Source organism: Cryptomeria japonica, chromosome 9, assembly GCF_030272615.1.
Source record: "Cryptomeria japonica chromosome 9, Sugi_1.0, whole genome shotgun sequence".
Taxonomy (NCBI): Eukaryota; Viridiplantae; Streptophyta; class Pinopsida; order Cupressales; family Cupressaceae; genus Cryptomeria; species Cryptomeria japonica.
In genome coordinates, this window is record NC_081413.1 from 118,431,811 (window position 1) to 118,458,833 (window position 27,023).

Genomic DNA, 27,023 nt, shown 5'->3' on the forward strand with positions numbered 1-27,023 from the left:
TCTGGACATCATGACAGCCGACAGGGAACCACAAAGAAAGAGACGACGACAAGATGTGGAGCAATCTCCCAGTGCAGGCAGCGGGGATAGTGAAGAAGATTTCGTGGAGGCATCCTCGTCAGATGAAGAGAGTGGAGAAGATGACACTTTTCGCTTGGCCCCAGCCGCAGGATGACTGCCAGCCAAGGTTGGAATGGGGGTTGGTGATAATCCAGTGGCTGAGGATGTGATAGAAGGGGTAGCAGACAGTAGCATGGCCGTGGAAGTGATGGTGGCCGAGAATCCTCTTGACAGACCATATGTGGTTGAGGCTTTGAGCAGACAAAGGATGTACCAACCCAGGTGATTGATGTGGTGGACATGGGGGCATCACTGCCATCGCCACCTAGGGTGACCTCTGGACGAGGAGGTCGTCCCACAGTTGAGTCCCACTCGTGTTGACCACCAGGAGCAGACAATCGACTCTTTGTTGTTGGAGACCCTCGGGGTACGAGTGGAGAAATTGCCAAAGTTGTCGCCGTCACCTGGCGGGGATGGAGGAATTGATACTAGCAATTTGTAGATTGGTAGTGTGGAATCTGACGGAGGGAGGGATCTCCAGACTTATGGGACAACTGTGGAGCATACATTTCATAGAGGAGTTCAGGAAGGGGGGGGGGAATCCTCCTCTCCTCACACAGAGGAATTGATACTTCAGCTAGAGAAGCTCGACCTCGCAGACCCATTTGGCACTATGCAGCAATGTGCGTCCTAGTTGGAGGGAATTGCGAAGTTCTTGAGTGACGTCGGCCACGTTGTGAAGGGTGTGGAGGTTGGACATGATCGGAGGATAGCTCAAGTGGTCGAGCGCCTTTTGTCCTTTGTCAAGGAGGACTATGAAGGGGAATTCTTTCGATGTTTCATGACCAAAGGATGGCCGAAGTTAGAGACCCCTGAGATGACTGATGCCTGGAATAGGAATATGATAGTGACAGAGGAGATTGGGATTTATGGTTCTATGCGTGGAATGGAGACGGCCTTTCGGGACCTAGTCTTGAAGTATCGGAGGACGACAGTGGTATGGAAGCGATGAAGGCCCAGCCGGATCAGGCAGTGCGGGAAGCTGAGGGTGTCAGGATAACATTGGCCCACAACATTCTGCAGAGTCAGATACAGTTGGCTCAGGAGCACTCTCAGATTACCGCGTTGGAGGAGATAGTCGCCAAGAATGTTCAGGTGTTGGAAGTGAGTGGCAAGGCGAAGGATGAGCTGGTAGCTAAGGTGGCAGGATTGGAGGCTAGACTTGCCGAGAAAGAGAAGCAGTTGTAGGAGCAAGGGCAGGAGCTTCAAAGAGCTCACAACAAGATTGTTGAGGCTGCTCATATGGTTAAGTTAGCACGAGAGCGGGAACTAGCAGCCACGCAATGTCTCTAGCGAGTGTGCACATCTCAGTCATCTGTACTTCCAAGGAAACCCTCTCATCCCACCCCGCATTAGTTTCAGTTGCTTCCATCAACTTCGATTTGTTTGTTGTTTGGGAGATGACTTCTTTTTGGGGGGGGCTGATGTTAGGCCGTAATTAGGAATAAAACTTTTAAGTTATTGTTATGTCATTTTTGTTATGTGTGGAGTCGGCCGTGTGGGTTCTTGTGTCAGTTATGACGATTGGTACCTCGGCCAACCGCCAGATAGTATATATTGCCATGTAGGGGAACCCCGACAAGAATGTTGATGTACTGAACATTTTGGGAATGCAATAAAGGATATATTTTTCTGCCATTTTGTTGTGACTATTACTTAATCAATGCTCTGGATATAATTGTAATTGCTGGTTAGATGTTCTGTATGCATTTACTGTTTATTCTGTGAACTTGAACAACACACTGTAGGGAGTAAACAACCTGCATTGACTTTCTATCATTGTGGCTCTGATAACATATTACAAAAGCCAACGGCCTTCACCCACATTGATTTCTTCTCACTGTGGCTTTGATAATATTTTACAAAATCCAATACATAGAAGAAGTACTTCTCTCATTAAAGTTTACTCTTGTGTTCTTGTTGGATTTCTTTTATCTATTGCTTTTTGTAATATACACTTGCATATGTTTGTGCTGAAATACTGTTTAGATATATTAGTTAATGCTGTTTCTAGGTTGTCCAAAGAGGTGTGGTGTAATGGTAAAGCATGTATTAAAAGACTAACCTAATTTCAAATCGCCACATTATAATAAAGAGGCCCGTAACTTGGAAGATATATGTACGTGCAATAACATTTCCCGAACTGGGTCCTGTTTCAAATCATTTGGGGCAGTGCTGTTTCCAGTTACTCTTAACCAAAAGAAAAATTGTTGATATGTTTATCTGTTTAGTCCTTGAATTACTTTATGATGATACACGTCACATGTAATCTCACTATCAACTGACTGCTAATCTGTCTCTGTGTAATGTCCCTATCCTTTTTCACATCAGGTCAACCAAGTATCCCAATTTTGTGAAGTCTCTGAAGAGACAAAATTGTAATAATGATCATACATGAAGAAGTCAGATATGTTGATCATCAATCAAACAAGCTGTGCAGTATATCAAAAGAGTTGAAGTAATAATCCAATGTGGAAAGGAATCAATAGTCTTAGGAGAACTTAGTCGATCAGGAAGTACCGTTGGTGAATGGAGAAAGACACATGTAATAATAAGGCATAAGATATGGATGACATCCACAATAACTGGTGATAAGTGATAGTAAGCATTTTAAGTCGACAAGGAATAGTTTCTTCACCGATGCCACTGCCAAAGGCCAGACATAAGCTCATTGCATCCTATGGAAAGGTTAGTATTGCTCAGACCGATTGTTGGCAAGAATCAATCCCAGGACAGCAACTTGGAGAAATTGCAGATAACTTTAATAAATATTATTGTGACTAAGTGGCAGCTAATGGAGACAGCGATTGTAATAATCATTATTGTTGTGTTCAGTACCGATTTGTATATTAAGGAATGATATGTTAATGACTAAGTCAAAGCAAAGGAGTATCGATTTAGTAAAGAAGATTAATTAGTTATTAGCGAACACTAATGAGAGGAAGGGTTTGATTAAGTAGAAAGAACCGAATTGTTATGAAGAGATGATTAAAGAGGCACGATAAGTAAACAGCGATTACTAGTTGAAGATCGTTCATATTGAAAAGGTGAGATTAAGTCTAATCGATAATCATAATAATAATGGAAAGGTGCAGTGATAATGAATGGTTATAAGACATGCCCTTTGATAACATGATTTATCATTCCTATTCCAAGATATAAGAAGGCATTCACAATCTCTCAAGCAATCAGCATTGGAAAAACTTTATCTCTTATTTATCCTTTATTGGATCTGCTCATTTGAGCAGCCTTTGACATTTTGGTTGCGAGGATATATTGCAGATCAGAGATAGCACCATGATTGCATGCATAGAAAGAATAATCAAGAACAGCATCAAGATTTGTGGTTGCAAGCGTATAAATCCAAATCTGAAATGGCAACATATCACTTGTCAGCGATATCACCATATTTTGCATAATTACATTGCCATATTAGATATAGCAAACATGTTGCCATATCGCTTATCAGCTTTGTTGAGTATATCAGACATAGCAGAAACAACAAAGTTCATTGCATTGTTTACTGTCAAACTTGGAAGAGCAATTGAAGCAAGTTACAGATTGGAAGATCATCATCAGCACATTTATCAAAGACTAAATCAGAGACAGCTATCTTTCAGTCTACACCCCTTTGGGTGAAAGGGAAAGTTTAAAGATATATTATTCACTTAGCATTCATTTATATTGATTATAATAGAAAGAGCAAGTGACATTAATTGATTCATACTATTCATTATATAATTTATGTTATAATTTGATGTTATAATCTTTAGTAAGTTTAAGAATTTGGAGTAATTGTCTATTAAGGACCAATAATCCTAAAACGGGACATTACAAGTGGTATTAGAGCATTACATTTTGTGTTCATATTGCATTGTTCCTTAGAAAGGGACATTACATTCTGAAAGCTTAAGTCCAAGACCTAATTGACTAATTAAACATTGGCTATATAGAGGAGATTACCATCTTTCAATATACTAAATTGACCTGTATGTAATGTCCCCTTTTTGGGAGGCTGTCGATTCCTCATGTTTAACTGTAAAGAACCCTGCTGGTTCTAACTGCTGATACTGGTATTTTTTTTGGTTTGGTTTTGAAGTTTTGTGATTTTCTTGTGTTTTGCGAAGGTTTATCATAAAAAGCAAATACATATAAACTAAAATAATCTCACAAACTGAATAATCTAAGATTGCTATAGGAAATGACAGCTGCAATCAAATATCTTCACTATTTATTGAATTATGAAACCTTTACATAAGCATGCATACCCGGATAAGGAGACTAACAACTACTGATTCAATTTTCTGCTAAAAAGCAACCTCTGAAGCAGATCGATCCTTCTTTATTGTGCAATTTCGAATGATAAAGCCTCCCAAAAGGGTACAGCTTTCTTCTCCAATGCTGGCCGATTCTTAACCCAAAATCAATATTTTTAAGACTCCTCAATCAAATCGAACCAAAACTCAGTGCAAAGGGTATGGCTGTATTGCTTGCTGGTGTACGGCCTGCTGTGGATGATAATATTGTGAAATTTTAATCTTCAAAATCTGCTCTTCAATCTGCTCATAAAACTCCTTTAATCCACCTCTAAATTCTTGTCCAATAAGCACTATCTTGGCCTCTGTGTGAAGCCAACTGATTAGCGATCCTCAGCTGAATATTACACAACCTCAGATAGCTGCTGCAGTGAAGGAGCTACGCTCTCCAATGCCCAATAGTTCTGAAATTTGCAGAAACCCTTGGTCTCTTCAAACCCCAATGCTCTCCAGTAAACAAGTTTAAAGAAAACAATCACATAATGAATCGATTTCCTCTTGAGGAGCCCTTATATCCTTCATAAAGTTCGATTTTGCTCAAAAAAGCCATTTAATATCAATTTATAATAATATTGCATCGAACTTAGGAAAACCTTTTAATTTTTCATTAATGTTGGACCGCATACTTAATTGCAATAATGGCCCCTTTCAATGATGACTTGACCCTCAATTATTAAGTTAAGTTATAACTTGAATATATCCTTTTTAATTAAATAATTATCACTTAGGCCAATTAAATATTAATATCTCCCAAAATACTTATTATTTTGCTAAACTGTCTGAAATAGGGGTCAACACTGCTAATCACCATATGACCAGATGCTCTGCTAAAAATAGAAAGGGTCCTTCTCGATCAACTTGATCAACCCTAGACTTACTATAAATAGTAAGTATAGCAAATAAGGTCCAAATGAAGCCAAACGAACATCAAAACGGAACATACTGAATACTGGAGAAGATGTGAACCTCTGTTGACCAAACCTCTACCTCAACAGACCCTCTATCCACACTCATTAGCTTACGAGGGTCAAAATGATAGGCTAATCTACTTGATATTGATGACTAGCTAGAAGGGAACATCACATTAACATACATCACTATATAAATCAGATTAAACAGTGAATGTTCTATAATACATTTGACAATTAACCTACTTAAGCCCTGATTCCTTACTTCTCTCCTAACATCACCCCAAAGGAGGATGGGGAATTACTTGTCATAGGGCACTTGGAAACCATCTACAAGAAGGCTACCTCAAGGCATTGGGAATGCATGTTCATACCTTTCTCGAGACTCTCCCTCAAGGCATTGGAAATACATGTCCTTACCCACCTTGGGACTTACCTACCTTGTGAGGATTTACTCCGCCTCTCCTTAACAAAACCAACCTATCCTCTTAAGGGGTAATAGCGAGTGATTAAGGAATGGGCTAGGAGTGTACTAACTTAAATGTATTATGAATGTATATGGAATTAAGTATGACTGTCATACATATTGTAGTCTATATTAATATAACTTAAATTCTGCATAAGAATATTATCAAGCTTCACATATAAAGCACATCCCCATGCATACCACCAAGAACAAGGATGTTACTGCCTATAACTTAATAACAGTTCTGATCTGATCTGATCGATGGTGATGTCACTGGATGCTCTGATTCCTTTCCTTAAATCTCTCAATGTGAGGGAGAGGTCACACCTCTTCTTCATGTATGCCCTTTGGCAAGAGACACACCCTTTCACCATTAGCACCCTTTGAAAGCGTGCAACTCTTCATTATTTCTGCCCTTTGAAAGGGACACAACCTTTCACAATCAGATCTGCACTTCTGATTCCCAAATTATCTCCCCTTCAAATGAGTTCCCTTCTCCCCAAATTATCTCCCCTTCAAATGAGTTCCCTTCTCCCTTTTATACCTCATATTTGGGGTAGTCACAACTTATCATTTCATTCCTTTTGACCATTCAAACTTTAATCAATTTTAATTATATTTAATTATATTCTTTTATATTTTAATTTAATTTTTATTTTTTATTCTTTTGTATTTTAATTTTATTATTATTATTATTTATTATTAAATTATATTTCAAAGTTGGGACATTACAGTCTGCCCCACCCAAGATTGCTTGTCCTCAAGCAATGATCATGGAGTATTCAAAATGACTTCCAATATGAAATGGCTTTGGAAACACATGGAATAAACATGCTGGAAATATATCAGGCATTAACCAAACATGGAGCATACACATGGATATATGCAAACATGGAGCATACACAGAAGTACATGTATTGTTAGATTTCTTCTTATTGACTAGACTGATTCATTGATTCGTGTTTACCCTGCAGGATGGCAGGATCAAAGCTTTGATACCATTTGTAATGTCCGCTTTTGGGAGGCTGTCAATTTCCAATGATAAACATACATCACTATTTAAATTAGATTAAACAATGAATGTTTTATAATACATTTGACAGTTAACCTACTTAAGCCCTGATTTCTTATGTCTCTCCTAACATCAACCCGAAGGAGGATGGAGAATTACTTGTCGTAGGTAGCCTGGAAACCATCTACAAGCAGGCTCCCTCAAGGCATTGGGAATGCCTGTTCATCCTCATCTCGGGACTCTCCCTCAAGGCATTGGAAATACATGTCCTTACCCATCTTGGAACTTACCTACCTGTACTACCAACAAGTATCAATAGATTAGCCGCATCTGATATCTACAATGTGATATTTTCATTTTAAACAATCATATTAATCCTTAACCTGTACATTTCAAACTTTACTTATGCTGTTGAATAATTTCATAACTTACCGTATCTTCTGATGATGCTGCTAGTTTTTTTGTCTTTAGTTTGTGGCACTTGTAAAGGTTTCAAATATATTTTAAGAATACAATTTGACTTAGGATCTTGGTTTTGTTGATCAAACCTTGACAGGGCCTAGAGAATAGACTGATAACCTTTCTGTTGTAAGTGTTATTGATCGAATATGGGCTGTTTTCTGGCTTGCTAGATATATAATATGTATGTGACAGGCAAGACAGTTTTTGTTTTTAAATTTTGCCAAAGTGGCTAGAAGCATATTTATTTCCATCCTAAAACAAGTTTGGATGTTAATTTAATAATATTATTGTCATTTAAAAGAAATTCTCCTCCTTTGATTCATCAAATCGCCTTTCCTTAGTTTGGGAAATTAAGAAAAGAGTTCTCCATGACATCTAAATGAAATTAGACACGAAGTTGCCCTTTAGCTTCTCTTAATGTGTAGATCAAAATTTTTGTTTGTTTATATATTTACAGCTTTTTTCAAAGTGTTTTTGTATGTGCACATTTGTTGGTAATCCTTGCAATTTTGTGAGTGATGCTGATAGGGTTTGGGACCATTTTTATTTAGCTCTCTCGATGAATTTAGATATAGAAATTTCTCTTTGATTAACTGGTTTTCCTTCAAGTGTAGTTGTATTACTTTTACCTTTGTTCTCAAATCCCACATTTTATTGGTATGGCATTTCATTTTTTAAGTTTTTGTTTGCATTATTGATTATATAGTCTGAATGGAATATATGACATACAAAAAGGTTCAATTTGGTCATATATTTGTCTTCAAACTATTACACTGATGGAGAAAAAGGAAAAATAAAATTATATTAATGTCATCAGATGACTAAAGGTAGGTTGATGGGACTTGGAGAGTAGATTGAGTTTGAATAGATAAGTACCAGGCTGATTGGACCTTAGATTTTGAAATCTTGTCTGAAAGTAGCCATTTTTATGTTGACTTATATTTACTTGTACTAGGTGCAACTACTTTGGGTGAACTTGGTAACTGATGGCTTGCCTGCAACAGCCATTGGATTCAATAAACAGGATCGAAAAGTAATGTTGGTGAGACCACGAAAGGTACGATCTTATCAAATCATTTAAGTATTGTATTTGTTTGCAGATGGGTCTATCTCACTTCTTTAATTTGAAAAAAGTGAAACTAATATTTTATTCTCAGTTTTACCATTTTGTTTGCTCAAGATTTTGGTGCCATATGACGTTCGACATAACCCATGAGTTGCAAATTCTAAAATGGCATTTGAAGATGCAAATAAGATATCTTGAAGATAAGTAAAAACCTAAATTCCCAATTTATAGACTTAAGAAAACTAACAAATCAGCTTGCGGTGTGCCTGTACCCTAGTCAGATCTGGATAGGCTTGTTGGGTACCTGTACCTTTCTAGAAGAATGAGTGCATGAGAGATAACTTATTTTATTTTCTATTTACTTTTGAGAAAAATGCATCTTATACTATGAAGCTGATCACGGAATTTACATCAATTCAGAAAAATGGTGTTTTAAGACTCGTGGACTCGCCACGGACTCGCGAGTCCATGGGAGCCACGAGTCAACTCGCCAAGGACTCGCGAGGCCATTTGAAAGACTCATTAGTCTTTTGCAAGGACTTGCAAGTCTTTCAGATGGACTCACGCAACCCAAAAAAAATGTCATGCAAGCTTTAAAAGTGAGTTTTTTTATTTTTTTGCCCTCATTTGGCATTTTTGCTTGGTTATGATAGGTTTGTAGGGTGTGAAGGAGGAGAAATATAAAGAGGAAGATGTAGTATTCTCTTTAGTTTGTTCATTGTTGTTTTTCACATTTGGAGTTGTACATATCATTATATGTAATTTTGTAAACATTTATAAACTTATGCTGCTATTATACATTTTAGAGTTGAAAGTTGAAACTATGAGTATGAATGATGAAATTTCAAATATTGTGTGTTTGTAGATCATATGACATGCGTAATGTTTCAATTATGGCTCTTATGTTCTCTAAATGCATTAATTTCTTTGTGTTTTTTGTAAAACTACGGTTTTTTTTTTTGCCGAGTCTTTCACTAGTCCAAGTCCGAGTTCAAATTTTTGGTTTGCTGAGTCTGTGGTGAGTCTGAGTTTTAAAACTTTGGTTGCAAGGAAAATCTCGTCATACAAAAGCAAGATAAGGGAGCATCTTGTCTTGTGCCAACGGGAAAACAGTCAACATCTTTCCTTTATCATTGCGAATTAGCTGTAACAATTGAAGCTTGTTCACTCAATATATCTTACTTTTTTGGGATATCAATACTTTTTTAAATCTAATTTGCCCATAAAGTATGGGATTTGGGCACTTTTGTATGGGGAAACAAAAACAAATTGAGTACTGATACAACTTTAAATAAATATAAAATTTTAAAAACGTACACTAATGACTATATTGACTATACATAATTTAAATTATACAATACATATTTGATACTTGATACTACAAATAAGTTAAACAATAGGATTGAAAATACATTGCATAATTTCATAGTTGCATAGAGACTTGTCTCTGACCCCCTGTGACACATTTCGCCAGACTAGAAACTTGTTGAAGACATCCTGTCAACATTTCCTTAATCTTTCATTTAGAAAAAACAAAAACAATACCCTACATTTCATCAAATTTCCTTATGAAAAGAAAAAAATAAATTGGCAATTCTGAATTTCAATATGTAATATCAAATATGTAGTATGAACTCTTTGATATTTGTGTGTTTAAACTTTAAAGTTAATGTTAAAATTTACCAGTGTTCTTGTTTTGAAAGTCCAATGTCATGATATTTTCAGTTTTAATGTAGCAAATTAATAAATTATTTTTAATGTCCCCTTTTTAGTTCGTTCCTATTCCTAAGTGATTAGCCTATCATTTTGACCCTCGTAGGCTAGTAATTGTGGATAGAGGGTCTTCTAAGGCAGGGGCTTGGTTAATGGGGGTTCTCGTCTTCTTCGGAATTCAATATGTTCCAGTTTGGTCTTCGTTTGGTTCAGATTGGACTTCGTTTGGGCTCAGTTTTATATACTTACTATTTACAGTAAGTTAGGAGACAATTGAGAGGGACCCTTTCTATTTTTATTAAGTCAGTGGGTTGGACAGAGGAATAAATGGTCAACTCCCCGGTGTAGACAAAATGAAGAAATAATGATTATTATAGGAGATATTAATGTTTAATGGTTCGAATGATAATGAAATAATTAAAAGTGATATTATAAAGTTATAACTTTATAATTTGAGGGTCAAGTCATCATTAAAGGGGGACCATTTATTGAATTAATTTATGAGGCGCCAAGACCAAGGTATTAATATTAAATATTAAAAGATGCAAATGTAATAATATTTAATTATTATTAAATGTGCTTTTGGAGGGAAATCGACTTCTTCAGGAAGTTATATATATTCAGCGTTGGGAGTTGAGCCATTCATTCTACGAGCATTTAATAACTTGACATTAATGATTTCTTGGCAATTGGAGAAGGCAAACCCAAGGGTTTCTGTATTTCTGCTAATCAGGGCATTGGAGAACATAGTATATTCATTGTGACAGCTACCTGAGGTGGTGAAATATATTCCGTGGGTTGCTTTTGAGTTGGCTGTAACCAGCAGTCAAATTTGTGAATATTGGAGGTCATTTTTGGAATAAATTGGAGATGTCTCAAGGCTGCAATTAATTAATTCTGAGGACTGATATACTACAGCAAGGGCGGCATACATAGAGGGCACAATTTCATCAAATATTGTGAAGTTTCATCAGCATCAAGGGCTGCAGCATTGTTACAAAGCATATCGATTTGTACATCAGGTTCCTTATTGTTTATTTTCATTGTCATATCGATCTGTGAATTGCTGCTGTAGATGTCCTTTAATATCAGACTTATCATTGTAGTTGATTTATGAATCTAAACCTCTAGTTTTGGCAACTACATGTTCAATTGTATTTGGCGAATGCATATAATAAATGAGGAATCAGTTGCAGGCCAATTATTTGATAATATGTCCCTATTCAAGGTGATAGTAGTTTGCATGCTAATTGTTTGTGAAAATACCAGCCTGGTGCAGGTGTTCATTTCTAGCTTTTAATTCATGTATATGCATCTGAAAACACAAAAAACTATTGCATGTTCATCCTAGAAGGTTGTCTTAATGTTTTAGAATCGTTTGCAAGCAATAATATCAAATCCGAAGTTTTATATCAGTCATATGCCCAGTTAGTTAAACTACATAACACGCAGAATTATACAGCTGTCCAAAACTGCATAAGACGCAAGTTATTCAGTCTGAAAAATAGAACAGCAGGTTGACAAACAATTGTTAGTTAATATTCCCTACACTTTCAGTCATATAACAACAGGGGATATTACATTATTAAATTATATTCAAAAAATGGCATCTCCAAGTACTCCCTTGTATTTTATAAAAATAGACGTACATGTATTGATACCAATCTCCCACAGTGCCAGTCTCCTGGCAACTATACATAATTTATTCAATGCTACATGATATATCTATATATCAAATCATTACAAAACTTGAAAATAGTAAATACTATTTTTTGTATCTTCCTCTCCATCAAAAGCACCTAGATCTAAGTCATCACCTGGTTCAACTTCATTTGAACCATAAGCAACCAAAGTCCGATCCCACTAGCTATTGAACATCATGTTGAGGAGTCTCGTAATCATCTATTTTGACTCTAGCAAACTCTAAAATAGATGCATCCAAGTTGGCACACTCAAGGGTTGTATTGCAATTCTTTGGCCCCCCTTCCTTGTAATCAACTTTTTTGTGTGATAGGAGACACAAGTTGGAATGGATATAGATCAATTTTTTTGGTTTTTTTCTGCAGCTAACTTGTTGTGTTTAAAAGAGTGGATGGAGTGTGTCCTCCAATTTATCTAAGCATAAGAACTCGCAACTTGTCGAAATTGGAGAGAAAGTGAATGCAACTTCAAAATTTTGAACAATGGTGAGAATATTAAATATTAAATATTAAAAATTAAAAATGCTTACCTATGATAATAAAATTTTGATTACAAGAGGTTAGAGGAACATATAAATTTTCCCATGAAGGTACCACCTTGTATGAACATCCATCTTGTACTTGTCTCAACACATACTATGATCTTGTCCTATGATAAACATATGAAATTCAGTCTTAACCTTATCCACCACTTTTGAATTTGAGAAGAATCCTAGAATGTTTTCTTCCATTCATCATCAACTTCATTATCTCTATATGATATTTTCTTAGGCAAAGAAAGGATTTTCATACTGTAATATTTTGGAGATGATGCATATGCAATGAGATGCAAAAGTGTGGTCATCTTGTTCTAGTGGTTGAGAATTTTTTTTCACCTTTTAGAAAAAAATGTTTCAATAGGGTCATTCTCCTTCTCTTCTATTATGGACTTCCTTTTTTCTATCATAGAGTCCATGCTGTCATAAATTTCTCCCAAAATCGTCTGATCTGTATCAACAAATCTAATCATACTCATGATGGACTTGGTGAACCTCAAGATGTAGTCCACACAAGCCCGCCCACCATCATCATTAGCCCTCTACGAATTTGATTCCGTACACACAATCCATTAGTTTTTAAAGACCATGCTGCTCAATGCCTCTTGCACTTTCACAAGTCATGTCAAAACGATTGTGTATGATACGGAACAAGTCTCACCAACCTAATGTAGTGTAAAAAATAAGTAAAATAATAAATTTAAATTTAAATAAATAAATGTCATAAATTAAATTTAAAATAAATATTGAAATTTCATAAATTTATCTTCAACAATTTTAAATTGAAAGAAAGTCTTGAGTATGCCTTGTGACATGATAGTTTATCATAAACATCTAAATCTCCTCATTTGTTGTATAACCTTTTCGTGCACTCTATATAATTACCAATGTTTTGCATCACCAAGTTGAGGGCGTAGATTGTACATGGTATCAAAAAAATGGACTTTTACCTTTCCTCATCCAGAGTGCTTATTGACCTACAATTTTTTTTGCATTGTTTGTCATGACTTGGACAACATTCTTAGCACCCACCATCACTATGAACTCAATGAGGATTTTGGAAATAAATTTTGCATCTTTCACTTGCCCTTCAAAATCATTTGCCTTCAAAAACATTGCCCCATTTAGGGAACATTACAAATGACATTTATTAAACACCATTTTATACAATTTTTCTATCCATCAGAAGTGATGGACGCTCCTGTTTAAATCCACAAATCCTTGATTGGTTTTAGTGATGTCTTTACATTCTTTTTCATTTGTCAATAAGTTGGTGTGCATAATGAATTATGCAATGTTATCATCTTCATTGTCTCTCACCTCATTCTAAAATGCCTTCTCTAATGGACCTTCTTTGTGGGAAGAAATAGAGGGATCATTTTCTTGGGTAGATGGTGTTTCCAAGAAAGGATGTGGAGCAACCACTATTGAAGGAGACCCTATAGGTGGCTTCCTTGATCCTTTCCTCGCAAAAAGATGAAATTTAAATTTTTCTCTCATTCGTAGCAACAACTTCTTGTTCTCTAATATATGCCATAATTTATTCCTTTGGCAACTCTTCTTGTTTGCCCCTTGACAAACTCTAAATGTAGCCCTTAGTACTTACGATGTATAGACATAATAAAAACAACAAAAAAATTAAAATGTTTTTTAAATTTTTTTTGGGGGAAAAATCTTGAAATAAATCTTCAAAAACTTGAAAGAATCTCATAAAATACTTAAATTTGATCAATAAATCTCCTTTGTGCAAGCTAGTTCCTCCCCTTAGCTCCTAGCAAATACTTTTGGCATCTTTTCAAGCCTTCCCCTCTTAGAATAGCAGCTAACTTCAAAAATGCAAAATGGCAAAGGAGATTGATATCAGTTGCTTTTGTGATTTATGACTCTGGCATGAATGATATTAGTCATTTTAGGGCCGTCATTCACATTTTAGGGTTTTGTAGGCTTTTAAAATGCCTTTTTTAAAGTTAACAAACTTTTTTTTTGGTTGAAAAATGTGGACTGGACTATGGGCATGCTGAGGAGTGCCTAAGCATGTCATAAAACGGCAAGGATATGCCCTTGACATACCCATACGGTACCTGGGTCAGAAGGGGTGTACTTTATCCATCCCATTGTTTTTCCCACTCTTACTCTCATTTGGTCCTAGAGTAGGTCCGATTCTTGTCATTTGTAATATCCCCTGCTGTTGTATAACTGAAAGTATAGGGAATATTAACAAACAATTGTCTGATAACCTGCTATTCTAGTTTCAGACTGAATAACTTGCATGTTATGCAGTCTGGGACAGCTGTATAATTCTGCATGTTATGCAGTTTGCTTGTAGGAATATATGGATGTAATGCAATGAATTTAAGAGATGATTTATCAACTAATAAAGCATACAAACACCGTAATCATCTAGTTGACATTTTGTCATGCAACCTCAAATATGAAACAACTTTCTGACAGCAAATGTAAAGCTCACAGCAGACTTATTTATTCACTGCAGTCCTGATTACAAAATACTTGAGAAATGGCCAAGACTCTTGGCTTACACAAATTATTATTAGAATTTTCTGAGCACTCATGGCTGCCACTAATTTCTACAAACACTTGGCATGCATACTAGTGATTCAATATAAGCTGAAATAAATAACTATAGCAAAGACATTTCATCAAACAGTTATTGTGCAACCTTGTAACTCCTTATTTTCGAATGCCAAGTACAATGTGCCAAATTAAATGATGTTAATATATAATGAGAAACCTGGAACGTAATGGTAGTTTGCTTTTGAAAATACTTGATGGTGCGTTTGCTGGTAAAGAGTTCTTCAATTTGCAATGTTTGCCCCCTATTAATTTGCTCTTAAACCATGCTGTAACAGTCTGGGAAAAATATGCAGCTGATAATATGAATTTGTGTGCAGACCCTAACTGCCATTATGCTAAAAACATGAATTAAGAACCTGCAATAAACTCCATAGTGATTCCTGAGTAGAACCACCTCACAATGGTGCTTGGGGTTCCATCCAACACCAAGAATTACAAGGGTTTTCGTCCTTAGAACAATCCAGTCACTGATTTCCAGCAACAATGGAGAAATAACTTCAATGAAATAATGTCATAACATGCTCTTGAAGGAAGACAAGGTTTGTTTATAAAGACTCCTCAAACTCCAAATCAATCTCCATGCTCAATGTGGTATAAATCCTCCTTTACTTTTAATTCCTCCTTATGAAGTCAGCCTCTAGAATCTTCTAATAAATCATTAATAATATAATTTAATATTTGCACTTTATGTCATTTAATTTCCTCCTTGGCTAGGCGCTCAATAATTTATTAAAACATGGCCCCATTTTAATGTTGAGTATGACCCTTTCTTTATGAAATAATATTAACTTATAATATCACATTAAATGGCCTCATAATAAAATTTATTAATAAAGTTATCACTTTATTAATAGTTAAATAAGCATAACTCCATGATTAATAAATATTTCTTCATTCTGTCTGCATCGGGGAGTTGACCATTTTGTCCTCTGTCCAACCCACTGACTTACTAAAAATAGAAAGGGTCCCTCTCGATCGCCTCTTGACTTACTATAAATAGTAAGTATATGAAACTGAGCCCAAACGAAGTCCAATCTAAACCAAACGAAGAGCAATCCTAAACACTTTTGACCTCTGGAATGGGAATAAGCCTCCTGCACTCTGTTGTGCTTGTTGCACACACACCCCTACTTCACAAGGGACCCCCATAGTTGCAGTTTGCCTAAGAGAGGTGAAAGGGCTTTTGTGATTCAAAACCAAAATGAAGTGTGTCCTGAGCCTTCTAAAACCTGAGAAAACCCGACGTCGCAATCATCTGAAATCGTGCGAGTATTCACAATGCCAAAGGAATGCCGAGAGAAAGCAAGAGTTCGCATTTTGACCCTAGACGCCAAAAGTATCCTGAGTCAGCCAAGGGTGAATGACAAGGAGTGTCTCTAAAATCTCACATTTTCTCTTAAATGCCTGAAGTAAATCCCGAGCATAATGTCTCTGTATTTGTCGAGCAAAGCCCTCGCATGAAGAACAAATGGGAACCATGATTTTCATGATGCCTTGCAATGCCGAAAATTATCCCGAAATTATAATGTCGGTGGTCAAAATATTTTAAGGCGCATGATAAGGTTCGCATTTCATCTAATAGAGCCGAGTTTTGCAGAAGACGAACAGATAAAAATTGTGCCTCTTCCTCATTATGCCCGAGTTTCTCACTTAGGGCATAATGTGTTTAAGCATTAAAGCAAAATTTCACACATTTTGTATTAAAAGACCCAAATTTCACATAGCGAAATGAGCAAAAAGATCAAAGTTTGGCATTTCTGGTATTTTGTTTGGGTCATAAAGTTCGTTCAAAATTGTTCAAATGCTCGAAAATCTTTAAGGCAAGAAGGGCGATATAAAATTCGGCATTTTTGTTTAAGAAAATTACCAAATCAAAGAGTACACTCATTCCAAACAAAATGCCCGATTTTCATAATAAAGCAAAAGGCATTTAAAAACAAAGTTCGGCATTTTTTCGGCTTTTGAGAGAAAATATCAATGTTCCATGGGGACGCGTCCCCCCTCCCCCCCCCCCCCCCCTTTTTGGCCGCTTCTCGGAGACGGGGGGACGGGGACGCGACGTCCCTCGCCGTCCCGCCACCGCCACCCAAGCGCCGCTGGAGACGACGAGGCGTCTCCGCATCTCCCAAGGAGACGTGGACATGCCTCCACGTTTCCTTGGGAGACATCTGGGCGTCTCCCTGTCCTTCGAGAGACGTGCTCCCATCGCCCCCACGTATATGCAATGTTTAAAAATTTAAATTTAAATTTAAAAAAAGAGTGACTTTTTTGGGGGTTAAGGGGCATGCCTCCACGTTTCCTTGGGAGACATCTGGGCGTCTCCCTGTCCTTCGAGAGACGTGCTCCCATCGCCCCCACGTATATGCAATGTTTAAAAATTTAAATTTAAATTTAAAAAAAGAGTGACTTTTTTGGGGGTTAAGGGGCAACCCTAATTGGACTTGGGCCAATAGAAAAATAACACCCGACGCTTTTAGAAAATAATAAAAGTATTTTTGGCCTCGCGGGGCGCTGCCCCAAAACCCTCGTTGAAAAATATAGGGGGAAACCGTGCCGATAGAAGTGGGGAAAATTTAACCTTCGAGTCTGATTAGGCTCCATATAACAACACAATTAGCATTGAAGAAATCTTGGTATTTAGATTTAGTATTTCAAATTTCCTATAGTCTCATTTGAAATGTAATTCTTATACTGTAATACTATCATACATCTTTTCAAAACTAGTTTTTGAAGTACTATATGTATATGTATAACTATATCAGCACCACCACCCCGCCACCCCCAAAACGCCATCCCCAAACTTAGGCCCTTGGTCCCCCCATCCCGGAAACGTGTCCCCCCGTCCCCAATGCCTGTGGAACATTGGAAAATATCCAAGTCTGTTTAAAATCGTACCACTAGGGCCCGACATTTGTCCCTCCAATTTCACCCATGGAAGTATAAATAAAAGGGGGCGATCTAAATTTAAAGTTTGGTATTCTTTCACACTTTGCAAGACCTGTGTCGAGCACAAATTCGCACAATATTTGTAAAAACCCCAAGTTTCTAAAAGGCCAAGGTGGGAGTTTTGAGTTATAAAACAAAGCTCGCTCTATTAAGGGACCAAAATCACCCAAAACAATTAAAATGGCCGAAGTTTTAAAAGTGAAGGACATTTTAACTTAAAGTGAAAATCGTACATTTTACCTTATAATGCGGAAATTTCACCTATGCAAATAATGGAGTGTTTTTAAATAATTTTCACATTTGCACCTAAGGGACGAGTTTTCCCCTTACTGTGAATCGGCCACGTAAAAAGGGAAAAGAGGGATTTAAATCACTTAAAAGTGAATATTTTTATTTTTCCTCTTATTCGCTAAATCAAAGCCTGACATTGCCCCAAAAATTTAATATTTGTTAAACTAATTTATTTAACTTTGTGAGATGATTAATTAAGGATCAAAATTGATTGTTTGCAGATCAACGATGTCAAGGAAGGCTAAGGTGACAACCTAAAGCTTAGATTGAAGACTCGATCACAATCAATGCTAGGAAGCGAATATGTAGGAGTGCAAGATCAAAACGAAGCACGGGGAAGTGTGCCACCATTTGAACCACAGAGTTGAGGTCCACCCTCAAGACCGAAGACAAAGAACACACATAATGCTACAGGAGTATGCATTTTGAAAGATACACAACTGGAATTAATTCCACAAAATCAGTTTGTAAGCTAAATAACTTCAATGTAAATAGTTACATGTGGGCCTCGTCTAATGTATTTCAAAACAAGGGGACACAAGTCGGTTGTACCTTAGCTACCTGATCGACCAAACTAATGTCAAACAGTGATCGGTCGCTGGAAAGGTGGTTAGGGGGATAACTAAAAAGTAACTAGGCATGGATTAAAGCTACCAAGTTCTAGAAGGCAGACCAGGACTGTTGGATGTAGTCAATCCTGGCCTCTGGTTCAATTTGTAAAATCTATAAAAGGCAGGATGCCTCTCATTGTATAGGGTTAGAAAAGGTTAGATTTTGAAACTCTTAGAGGTTAGAATTAGTTAGATTTTAGGAGTTACATGCAGTTTGTAGATTAAAAATAGAGTAGAGCTGCTGAAGAAATTGTTGTAATGGCAGCTGAAGCAAATATATGAACATTGAAACATGGTGTTTGTTGTCTTTGTTTTTCTTCTGTTTGCATGGTTTCTTTCCAGCTAGTTAATTAGAGTTCAATGGTTTTAATGGCGAATTGTGGGGGGTATTTGATGCATTTCAGGTTGATACCATTAGGGACCTACTAATTGTAGGTCAATGTGCATGGTTAGTCTAAACCCAAAACTGTGCTTAGTTCAATTGTAGGTATTCGTTTTAGGTTGCACCAAAATTGGGTGCCTAGATGAATCCCCATAGTTTGAAAATCCATTTATCCTTTGGAGCTTGCACCGTTCTTGTCATGTTGTGAGGGTGTCTCTAGCGAAACAAGAATTGGTTTATCGAAATCTGTCTACCTGCTGCATCAATTGTTATCATCATTGTCCTTAGGATTCCTAAACCCTTCCCTTTTGATTTTATTTTGCAGTTTGAGAATCGCAGCATCCTTAAATGCAAACCAATTTGTTGCAAACGTAAGGCCCCTCGTGTTTCCAGCAAAACACATCAATCACTGAGCTATCCCACAGTCATGACCTGACATTTGGAACCTTGAGGTTGTCCCCTTTGATCAACTAAAACAGCATTAGGGATTCCTTACGCAAGAGAGGATAGAACACTCAGCGAGAACATTCTATTCTGCGTTGACTAGATAGAGTTGTAGCAATACGATTTTAGCCACGTCAACACACTCCAACTAGAACCCTCTAACTGTCAGTCTTAGCCTACGAGGGCCAAAAATAGGCTAATCCAATCATAAACCATATCATTCGAAAAAGGGGACATTACATCATTTTTTATAACTTTTTTAAAAATTTATAAGTTTGTCATGGCCAAGTGTACATATATGTGTATTTGGATTAATGTGTTCAAATTACCTGGCCAAAATGGATAGCCTAAGACTTGAATACAAAATGTCTCAAATATTGGTGTGGATCTTCCACCAAGCTATCAATATAGATTTGGAATTTAACTTCCCATAAGATTAATATTCTTTGATTAATAAGCTTCATACACCTTCCAAATATCAGTTTGAATGCTCTACAAATAGAGCTCAGTCCTTTGTGGATTCAAGGTTTGGAACTCAACCTTTCATAAGATTAGCATATTATATTAAATAAGCTTCACGCAACCAAACTAATCTGTGTATACCTATCTTGATCATTGTGTTTAATTTACCTAGCCAAAATACATTGGAGGACTTAAATCTGTGATGTTCCAATACTTTTTTGGTGCTCTAGCAACTGAGTCATCAGTCGTTTATGGGTTCAAAATTTAGAATTTTTCCTTACTTCAAATTAGCATTTTAAATTCATAATCCTTAGACAACCAAATTAATTTATATATAATCTCTGGATTATGGTTTTTAATTTATATCAATACCTTATTGGTTTAGGTGTCTTGCTTCTCATAAATTAGAAGTTTGGTCATTAATGACAACTTTTTTTTAATAATTAATGATAACATTTGTTCCATTAAAGCAAAGTTGTCATAACCAGCTAGTTACAGTAGGGTACTATATTACAGAAAAGTTGTTCTATTTTTCTCTTGTTGAGATTCCATCCTTGCCTGGACATCCTCAAGGGAAAATAATTCTCTTTTGAAGAAAAAATATAGCCTTGATGCATTATGAATTTATATAGATGTTTTATAACCTGTATGATTGAAAATGCAAATAATATATATTATGTTGATTTGCAAGCATCAGGAACTGTTGTACAGCCAGCAATTTTCTAAAGTTTTGATTAGAAGGTTTGAATTTTCTACCATTCATGGAGGATAGGCCCCATATTCCCGAAACAGGATTATGTATGAAGTTAGTGGCAACAAAAACATCGTGCAAAACAAATGAGTATAAAATATTGACAATTCTGTTTATAAAGCTCATTCATTTTTTCAGAGGCGTGACATATGAATTAATTCAAGGAAAAGTCATGAAGGATTTGGGTCTTGAACATTTAAAAAATTGAATCTGGAAATGGATTCTAAAAAGTTGTATACTTTACAGCAACATATAATTTAGCTTGCTTTATAACATTGAACATAAAATATTTTTATGGCTAAAGCTGAGTAATGCATGCTTTTTATTTTAAGTTTACGTTGTGATGGAATATTTTTCTGAAATGGATTTCCCAATTTTCTTTGTTCACTTCATCTCAAGTTACCACTTTTTATCAGTGTAGTTACTCATCAAAATTTGTTTACAGGTTAATGAAGCTATTGTGAATGGTTGGCTTTTCTTCCGTTATTTAGTAATAGGTGGTAAGTTTACTTGAGAAAACAATGTAAAATGTCAAGTTGTCTCACTGTTTTGAAGTGAGCACAAAAATTAGATTTATTTAATAGTAAATTCAACTGCTGCATTCATTTTAGTTGAAGTTTCTTTTCTATAAATTGCCTAATCAGTTAATCCTGATGGTTTTACAGCTTATGTCGGCCTTGCTACAATTGCCGGATTTGCATGGTGGTTTCTATACTATGAAGGTGGCCCAAAATTACCCTACAAAGAACTGGTAAGAGCCTAATACTGACTTTGTGATTATTCATATATGTATGTATATATGTATGTATATCTATGTATATGTATGTATATATATGTCTATATGTATGTATATGTATGTATGTATGTATCAGTAAATATATATGTATGTAATATATATGTGTGTGTGTGTGTGTGTACATATATACCGATACATACATATACATATATATACATATGAATGATGATTAAGGGATGTTGCATCTCTAGAAAATTATTATTAATAAACTGATCAGATTTTAAAGGTTAAATATGCCATCAATTGTAAGTTGGCAAAGTGACACATTCTTCAAAAGCATGGTCTGCATTTCTGGAAATATTGATATCTATCTCAATGGTTTCAGGTGAACTTTGACACATGTTCTGAGAGAGAAACAACCTACTCTTGCAATATATTTGAAGACCGTCATCCATCAACAGTTTCAATGAGTGTGCTGGTGGTGGTTGAGATGTTCAATGCCCTGAATAACCTCAGTGAAAACCAGAGTCTAATGTAAGTAATTTAGAGGATCCAGATTTCTTTTTGCTTTAAGGTGTTAATATAAATCCTGATGAGCTGCACTCTCCTGAAATGTATTCTATATGTAGACTGCCACTCATTGTAGATATTTGGAATGGGTTCATACTTCACCATCTTTTGCATGCATTTGTTTCATACAAATTGATCCTTCTTTTTCCAATGTTTATACATATACATTTATAATGGCAATTACATTACCAATTTTCATGTCTGCCTTATTAACCAGTGTAGCTGAGGCTATGCCACATCAGCAAAAGTTTCTGCAATACTTACCTACAAAAATTATGTTTGCATGGCCTTTTATATAAACATCAAAACAGTTATCTTGTTTCATATCCAATCATGTATGGCTATTTTTATTTTCTTTTTCTGGCTTTTGTTAGATGCGGGAGTATCCTCATTATAGGCTTTTTTCCTTAACATGTTCCCAAGCACCTATGTATTACTCTAAAATGTTACGTATCTTGACTGGCAACAAAAACAAATCTACTTATATTTTGGATTATAATTTCAATCAAGTAAATTTTTCTAACCACTTGCATTTTCAATAGAGAATATGCGATGGTCAGTACCTCCAGTAGCTAAATATATCATATCAAGCCTAAGATTGTGACATTGCACTCATGACATATTGTACAAGGTGTTTCATTAATGCTATTATCAATGCCTAATAGTAGGATCTATCTTCTGTGTGCACCAAGTTTTTCGAATTTTGCTAACTTGCAGGGAAATACTTTTTATTCGTGTGATTTTTGTTCAATACAAATGCTTAAATGCTGTTGTTTCATGAATCTGTTATGGATTTCTCCCATTGGCATCCTAGAAGTGTTAGAATCCAGGCAGCATTCCCATCTTTTATAAAAACCCTTATGAAACATATCCAAGTTAGAATATAAATAATTCATAAATTATCATCCAAATTATATGTTGACATGCAAGAGATCCCATATGCAAATGCTGTCTTATCTTCTGCACGAATTTTCAGAGAAAAAGTAAATTAAAATGCCTGTATTAGCTGAAAACATTATTTGTGAACAGATTAGAGTTTAAATAATGGACGAAATATCTACCAAACTGCACTAGATTTATATTCGATACTATCTACCATATGGACAAGGTTCCGAATCGTCAAATACATATTTTTGTTTCTTGACAACAAAAGCTTGTACTCTAAAAACCAGCGCTTTGAAAGGTTGAACAATATTCTAGTAACAAAGTCTGTATCAATCGTTATATTGAAATGACTAGATAAATTATGCTAAGCATCTTACTTTATATTGTTATTTCCAGTGTTCTTCCTCCATGGAGTAATCTGTGGCTGGTCTCGTCAATTATTTTGACTATGATTCTCCATATGCTTATACTTTATGTACAACCACTGGCTGTGCTTTTTTCAGTAAGTACAATTTTATCTTTCATGGAATTTCCAGTTCTATATTTTTATCAACTTCAAGATACTAAATTATTTTATTTAAATGTTAAAAATATGTCTATTTTCACAGGTGACTCCATTGTCCTTTACAGAATGGAAAATGGTTTTCTGGCTTTCTTTCCCTGTAAGTTAAAACTTAATCCACATATCTCTCTTCTATTATTTTCACATGGCTGATTTTCCACGGTACTAAAATTTGCAGATTACAGTGATGATATAAACTTCATATGTAAATAGTTTTTGCTTTGTCCAATATAACTTCACATTCCACCATCCATAAATAGGTTTGAAACTCAGTGCACCATCTGTATGTGACCTTTTTGCAGCTATGCTCCAGTAAGGATCATAAAGTTGAATGAAATTCTATAGAAATGGCTGTTTTGCCATTCATGCTATGTTGCTGGAATTTAGCAAACAATTTCTGTTTAACTTTTCAGTGACTTTTTATACTAATTATTGTGTCCAGAATTCTCTTACACTGTGTCCTTATACATTTGACACAATGCTGTTGAATATATTTCATAAATTTGAACAATTGCATACCATTTTCTAATTATTGGTTTGACTGCTAATCCAATAGCAGATTTTACTTTCTTGAAAATTTCTTGCTGAAGGTTTTGAATATATAGACCGTATAATGTTAATTGCTAACTGTGCTTTCCTTGTATTCTTTTGGCAGGTAATTTTAGTAGATGAGGTCTTAAAATTCTTCTCTAGAAATCTAAAAGGTAATAGTGATTTGCTTATCTGGTAAAGTTCCTGCATGCCACTACCTATAAACAGTGCTAGTCTATTATTTTACTAGACTTGACTAATTCTAGGCATAAAACTTTACGAGGTACCAAACAACAATAGGTCTCTTAAAAAGGTTTAACTCATTTTACTTTATTTTTCCAGGTGAGTTTATTGATGTTGGAATGGAAAATAACCTTTCTAATTCATATTCAAATACCAGATTTGTATTTTTTTTTTGTTTTATTTTTTTCATTACAGGCCACCTATTCCTATTAATAAGTCTGAGAAATTCTTATATCTTGTTTGAAGATAGACAACTTGCTTGCCTGTTTTGATATTGGAATGGAAAATAACCTTTTCTAATTCATATTTAGATACTGGAATTGTTTTCTTTTTTTGTCTGGTTACAGGCCTCCTATTAATAAGTCAAAAATTCTTAAATCATGTTTGAAGATAGATAACATGCTTGGCTATTTTGATACTTGTCATTACTTGAAATCTTGGGTCCATCTATTTAAAACCTTTACACAACATTTGCAAAATAGGCAAGTCAATATGGGTGATATGTATCAGAGTTCACTGGAACTACCTTTGTGTGCCACATGGCAGAGAATGCCAATGGTTTCATAGACATGTTGAACCTTCAACCCTTAGCTAAGTGACTCATCTCTCAGCAACAATGCAGGTTAGGACTACAATAAAATGGAACTCAGAACTACTTTTTCTGATCCTATTTCAACTATGCAATGCCAAATTGAATAAAATAAGCATATTTGATATGAACTTCCCAGTGTTTGTAGCACATCTAGTTCCAGGAAGTCGGGCATGTAGGTTAGAGTAATAATCAAATAGAAGTAAAACATTATTTTCTATAGGGATTAAATATCAGCATAAAAAATGTAATTAAGTTTGTTTGGTTAGTCTGTTACCACACGCATCCGATGAGTTCTTATTGTAAGTGGTATGTAATTACAAACTTAGAATGGTAAGATTTGCTGCAGAGTTGTTCAGTGGTGTAAGCTTTGTCTACTAGCAACGTTGATATCTTAGCAATGAATATGCCCACTTCAGAAATTGTTTTCTCTATGACTGGGGAAAGTGTACAATGTACAAGCTTAGGATAGTAGAGTTTGCTGCAGAAGTTATTCAGTGGTGTAACTGTTGTCTACATTCAAGGACTGGTGTCTAAGCAATAAATAGGCCCACTTCTGAAATTGCAATCTTCATGACTGGTTAAAACACATATTTGATTGGAAATCGCTTTTTAATTTTATATATTTTTATTGTGATTAATGTATTCTCCTGCTTGATATTCGTGTCCTATTTCTGATTCACATTTTTAAGCGACCAGTATCTCAATTATGTCATACCCTTGTTCTATCTTAATCCTTGTAGAAGGCCAGAAGCTTACAAAAGTTTTGTGATTGGTATTAAAATAATATTGTAATATTTAGCTATAATGGTCAACTAAGTCATTAGGATAGACTTCAGGAATTTATAGTCTATCACATGTCATTATTGTGGTAAACTTTGCCACATGAAGAAATTCTGCAGGAAAAGGTTAGCTATTCAGTGAAAAGATACTTTCTAACACTAATCCAGTGGGGGGAGATTGTGCAATTTTCTTTTACAAATATTAACTATTACAGAATAAGCAACACATTCAAATGGAGATAATAAACATCCAAATAGAATACCACAATGAACACACGATATACATGGGAAAAACCCTTAGGGGAGAAAACCCCCACTCCAAAAGCACAGTACTTTGTATTTCCAATAAGCTTAGCAGTTACAATTACAATATCAGCACTAGGCTTCTTCAACAGGAGTATTGAATCAATAACCCACAATCTGGATTAATTCCAACAATGTAACACTTCACCTGCAAAACATAACATGCATAATGCTCTCCAAGCCAATCTTCTATAGAGAAATTCAACAAAGGAGGAAGCTTCTAGACCAAGCCAAAAGAGATGGGCAGCTAGTTCCATTTGGCACTTTTTCCAACCATCTGTAAGCATGCATCCTTTGACTCCTGATTCAAACCTCTAAATTTGGGCACCCAAAATTTGCTATATTTAGGGATGAAGATGCTCTTACACATGCTACAGTTGTCATAAAAACTATTGTAACTGACAACACTTACAGCTGTAAGAGAATCCATCATAACTGACTATTAATATCCGATTTTATTACAACCTGTTATTACCCAACTTGGGCTCCCACCTTCTCCATGCTAATGTGTCTCTTGACACGTGTACATTCTGTCATAGGATTTATCATAGGCTTTCATAAGTTGTCTTAAGTAGGTGTGTCATAATATTTGTGATAGAGTTTGTCATAAATTTGAAATTACATGATACATGATACCTACCTATCAATAATCCAAGATCCTCTAAGTGGGATGCTTACTTACTCATATGAGGACAAAAACTCCATGTCACCTTCCCAATTGGATGACAAGTCAACATGCCAACTCCCACAAGATGATGCAGTAGTTTGTGCAAACAAAATTGTTTAGTAGGCTAATAAAATTAAATCAAATGTTAAATAAATAAATCCAATTACCAATGTTAGGACTTGCAAAGGTTGAGACACCTTAATCCCAACAATCAACAATCCAAATAGGGAGGGTCTCCACTAGAGGCTCATGTCGTAGAACATTCGAAGCAAAAAGAGTCAGCATTTTACGCTTTTGACCAACAAAACATTTCAAGTTTTTGGGTTAATCTTAGAGTAAAAGTCGCTTCTGGAATCTTCCCAATTTTTTATATTTTA

At 35.6% G+C, this 27,023-nt stretch overlaps 1 protein-coding gene across 2 annotated transcripts in view; it reads left to right on the plus strand.

The window, feature by feature from the left end:
- Positions 1 to 27,023, plus strand: part of LOC131062775 (calcium-transporting ATPase 3, endoplasmic reticulum-type) — a 310,592-nt gene that overhangs the window by 274,155 nt on the left and 9,414 nt on the right. For both annotated transcript variants that reach the window (XM_057996504.2, XM_057996505.2), the window contains 7 exons: positions 8,240 to 8,341; positions 21,224 to 21,278; positions 21,444 to 21,529; positions 21,900 to 22,048; positions 23,366 to 23,471; positions 23,578 to 23,631; positions 24,187 to 24,235. In XM_057996504.2, coding sequence (XP_057852487.1) covers positions 8,240 to 8,341; positions 21,224 to 21,278; positions 21,444 to 21,529; positions 21,900 to 22,048; positions 23,366 to 23,471; positions 23,578 to 23,631; positions 24,187 to 24,235 — 601 coding nt within the window. The remainder of the gene's footprint in view (positions 1 to 8,239; positions 8,342 to 21,223; positions 21,279 to 21,443; positions 21,530 to 21,899; positions 22,049 to 23,365; positions 23,472 to 23,577; positions 23,632 to 24,186; positions 24,236 to 27,023) is intronic.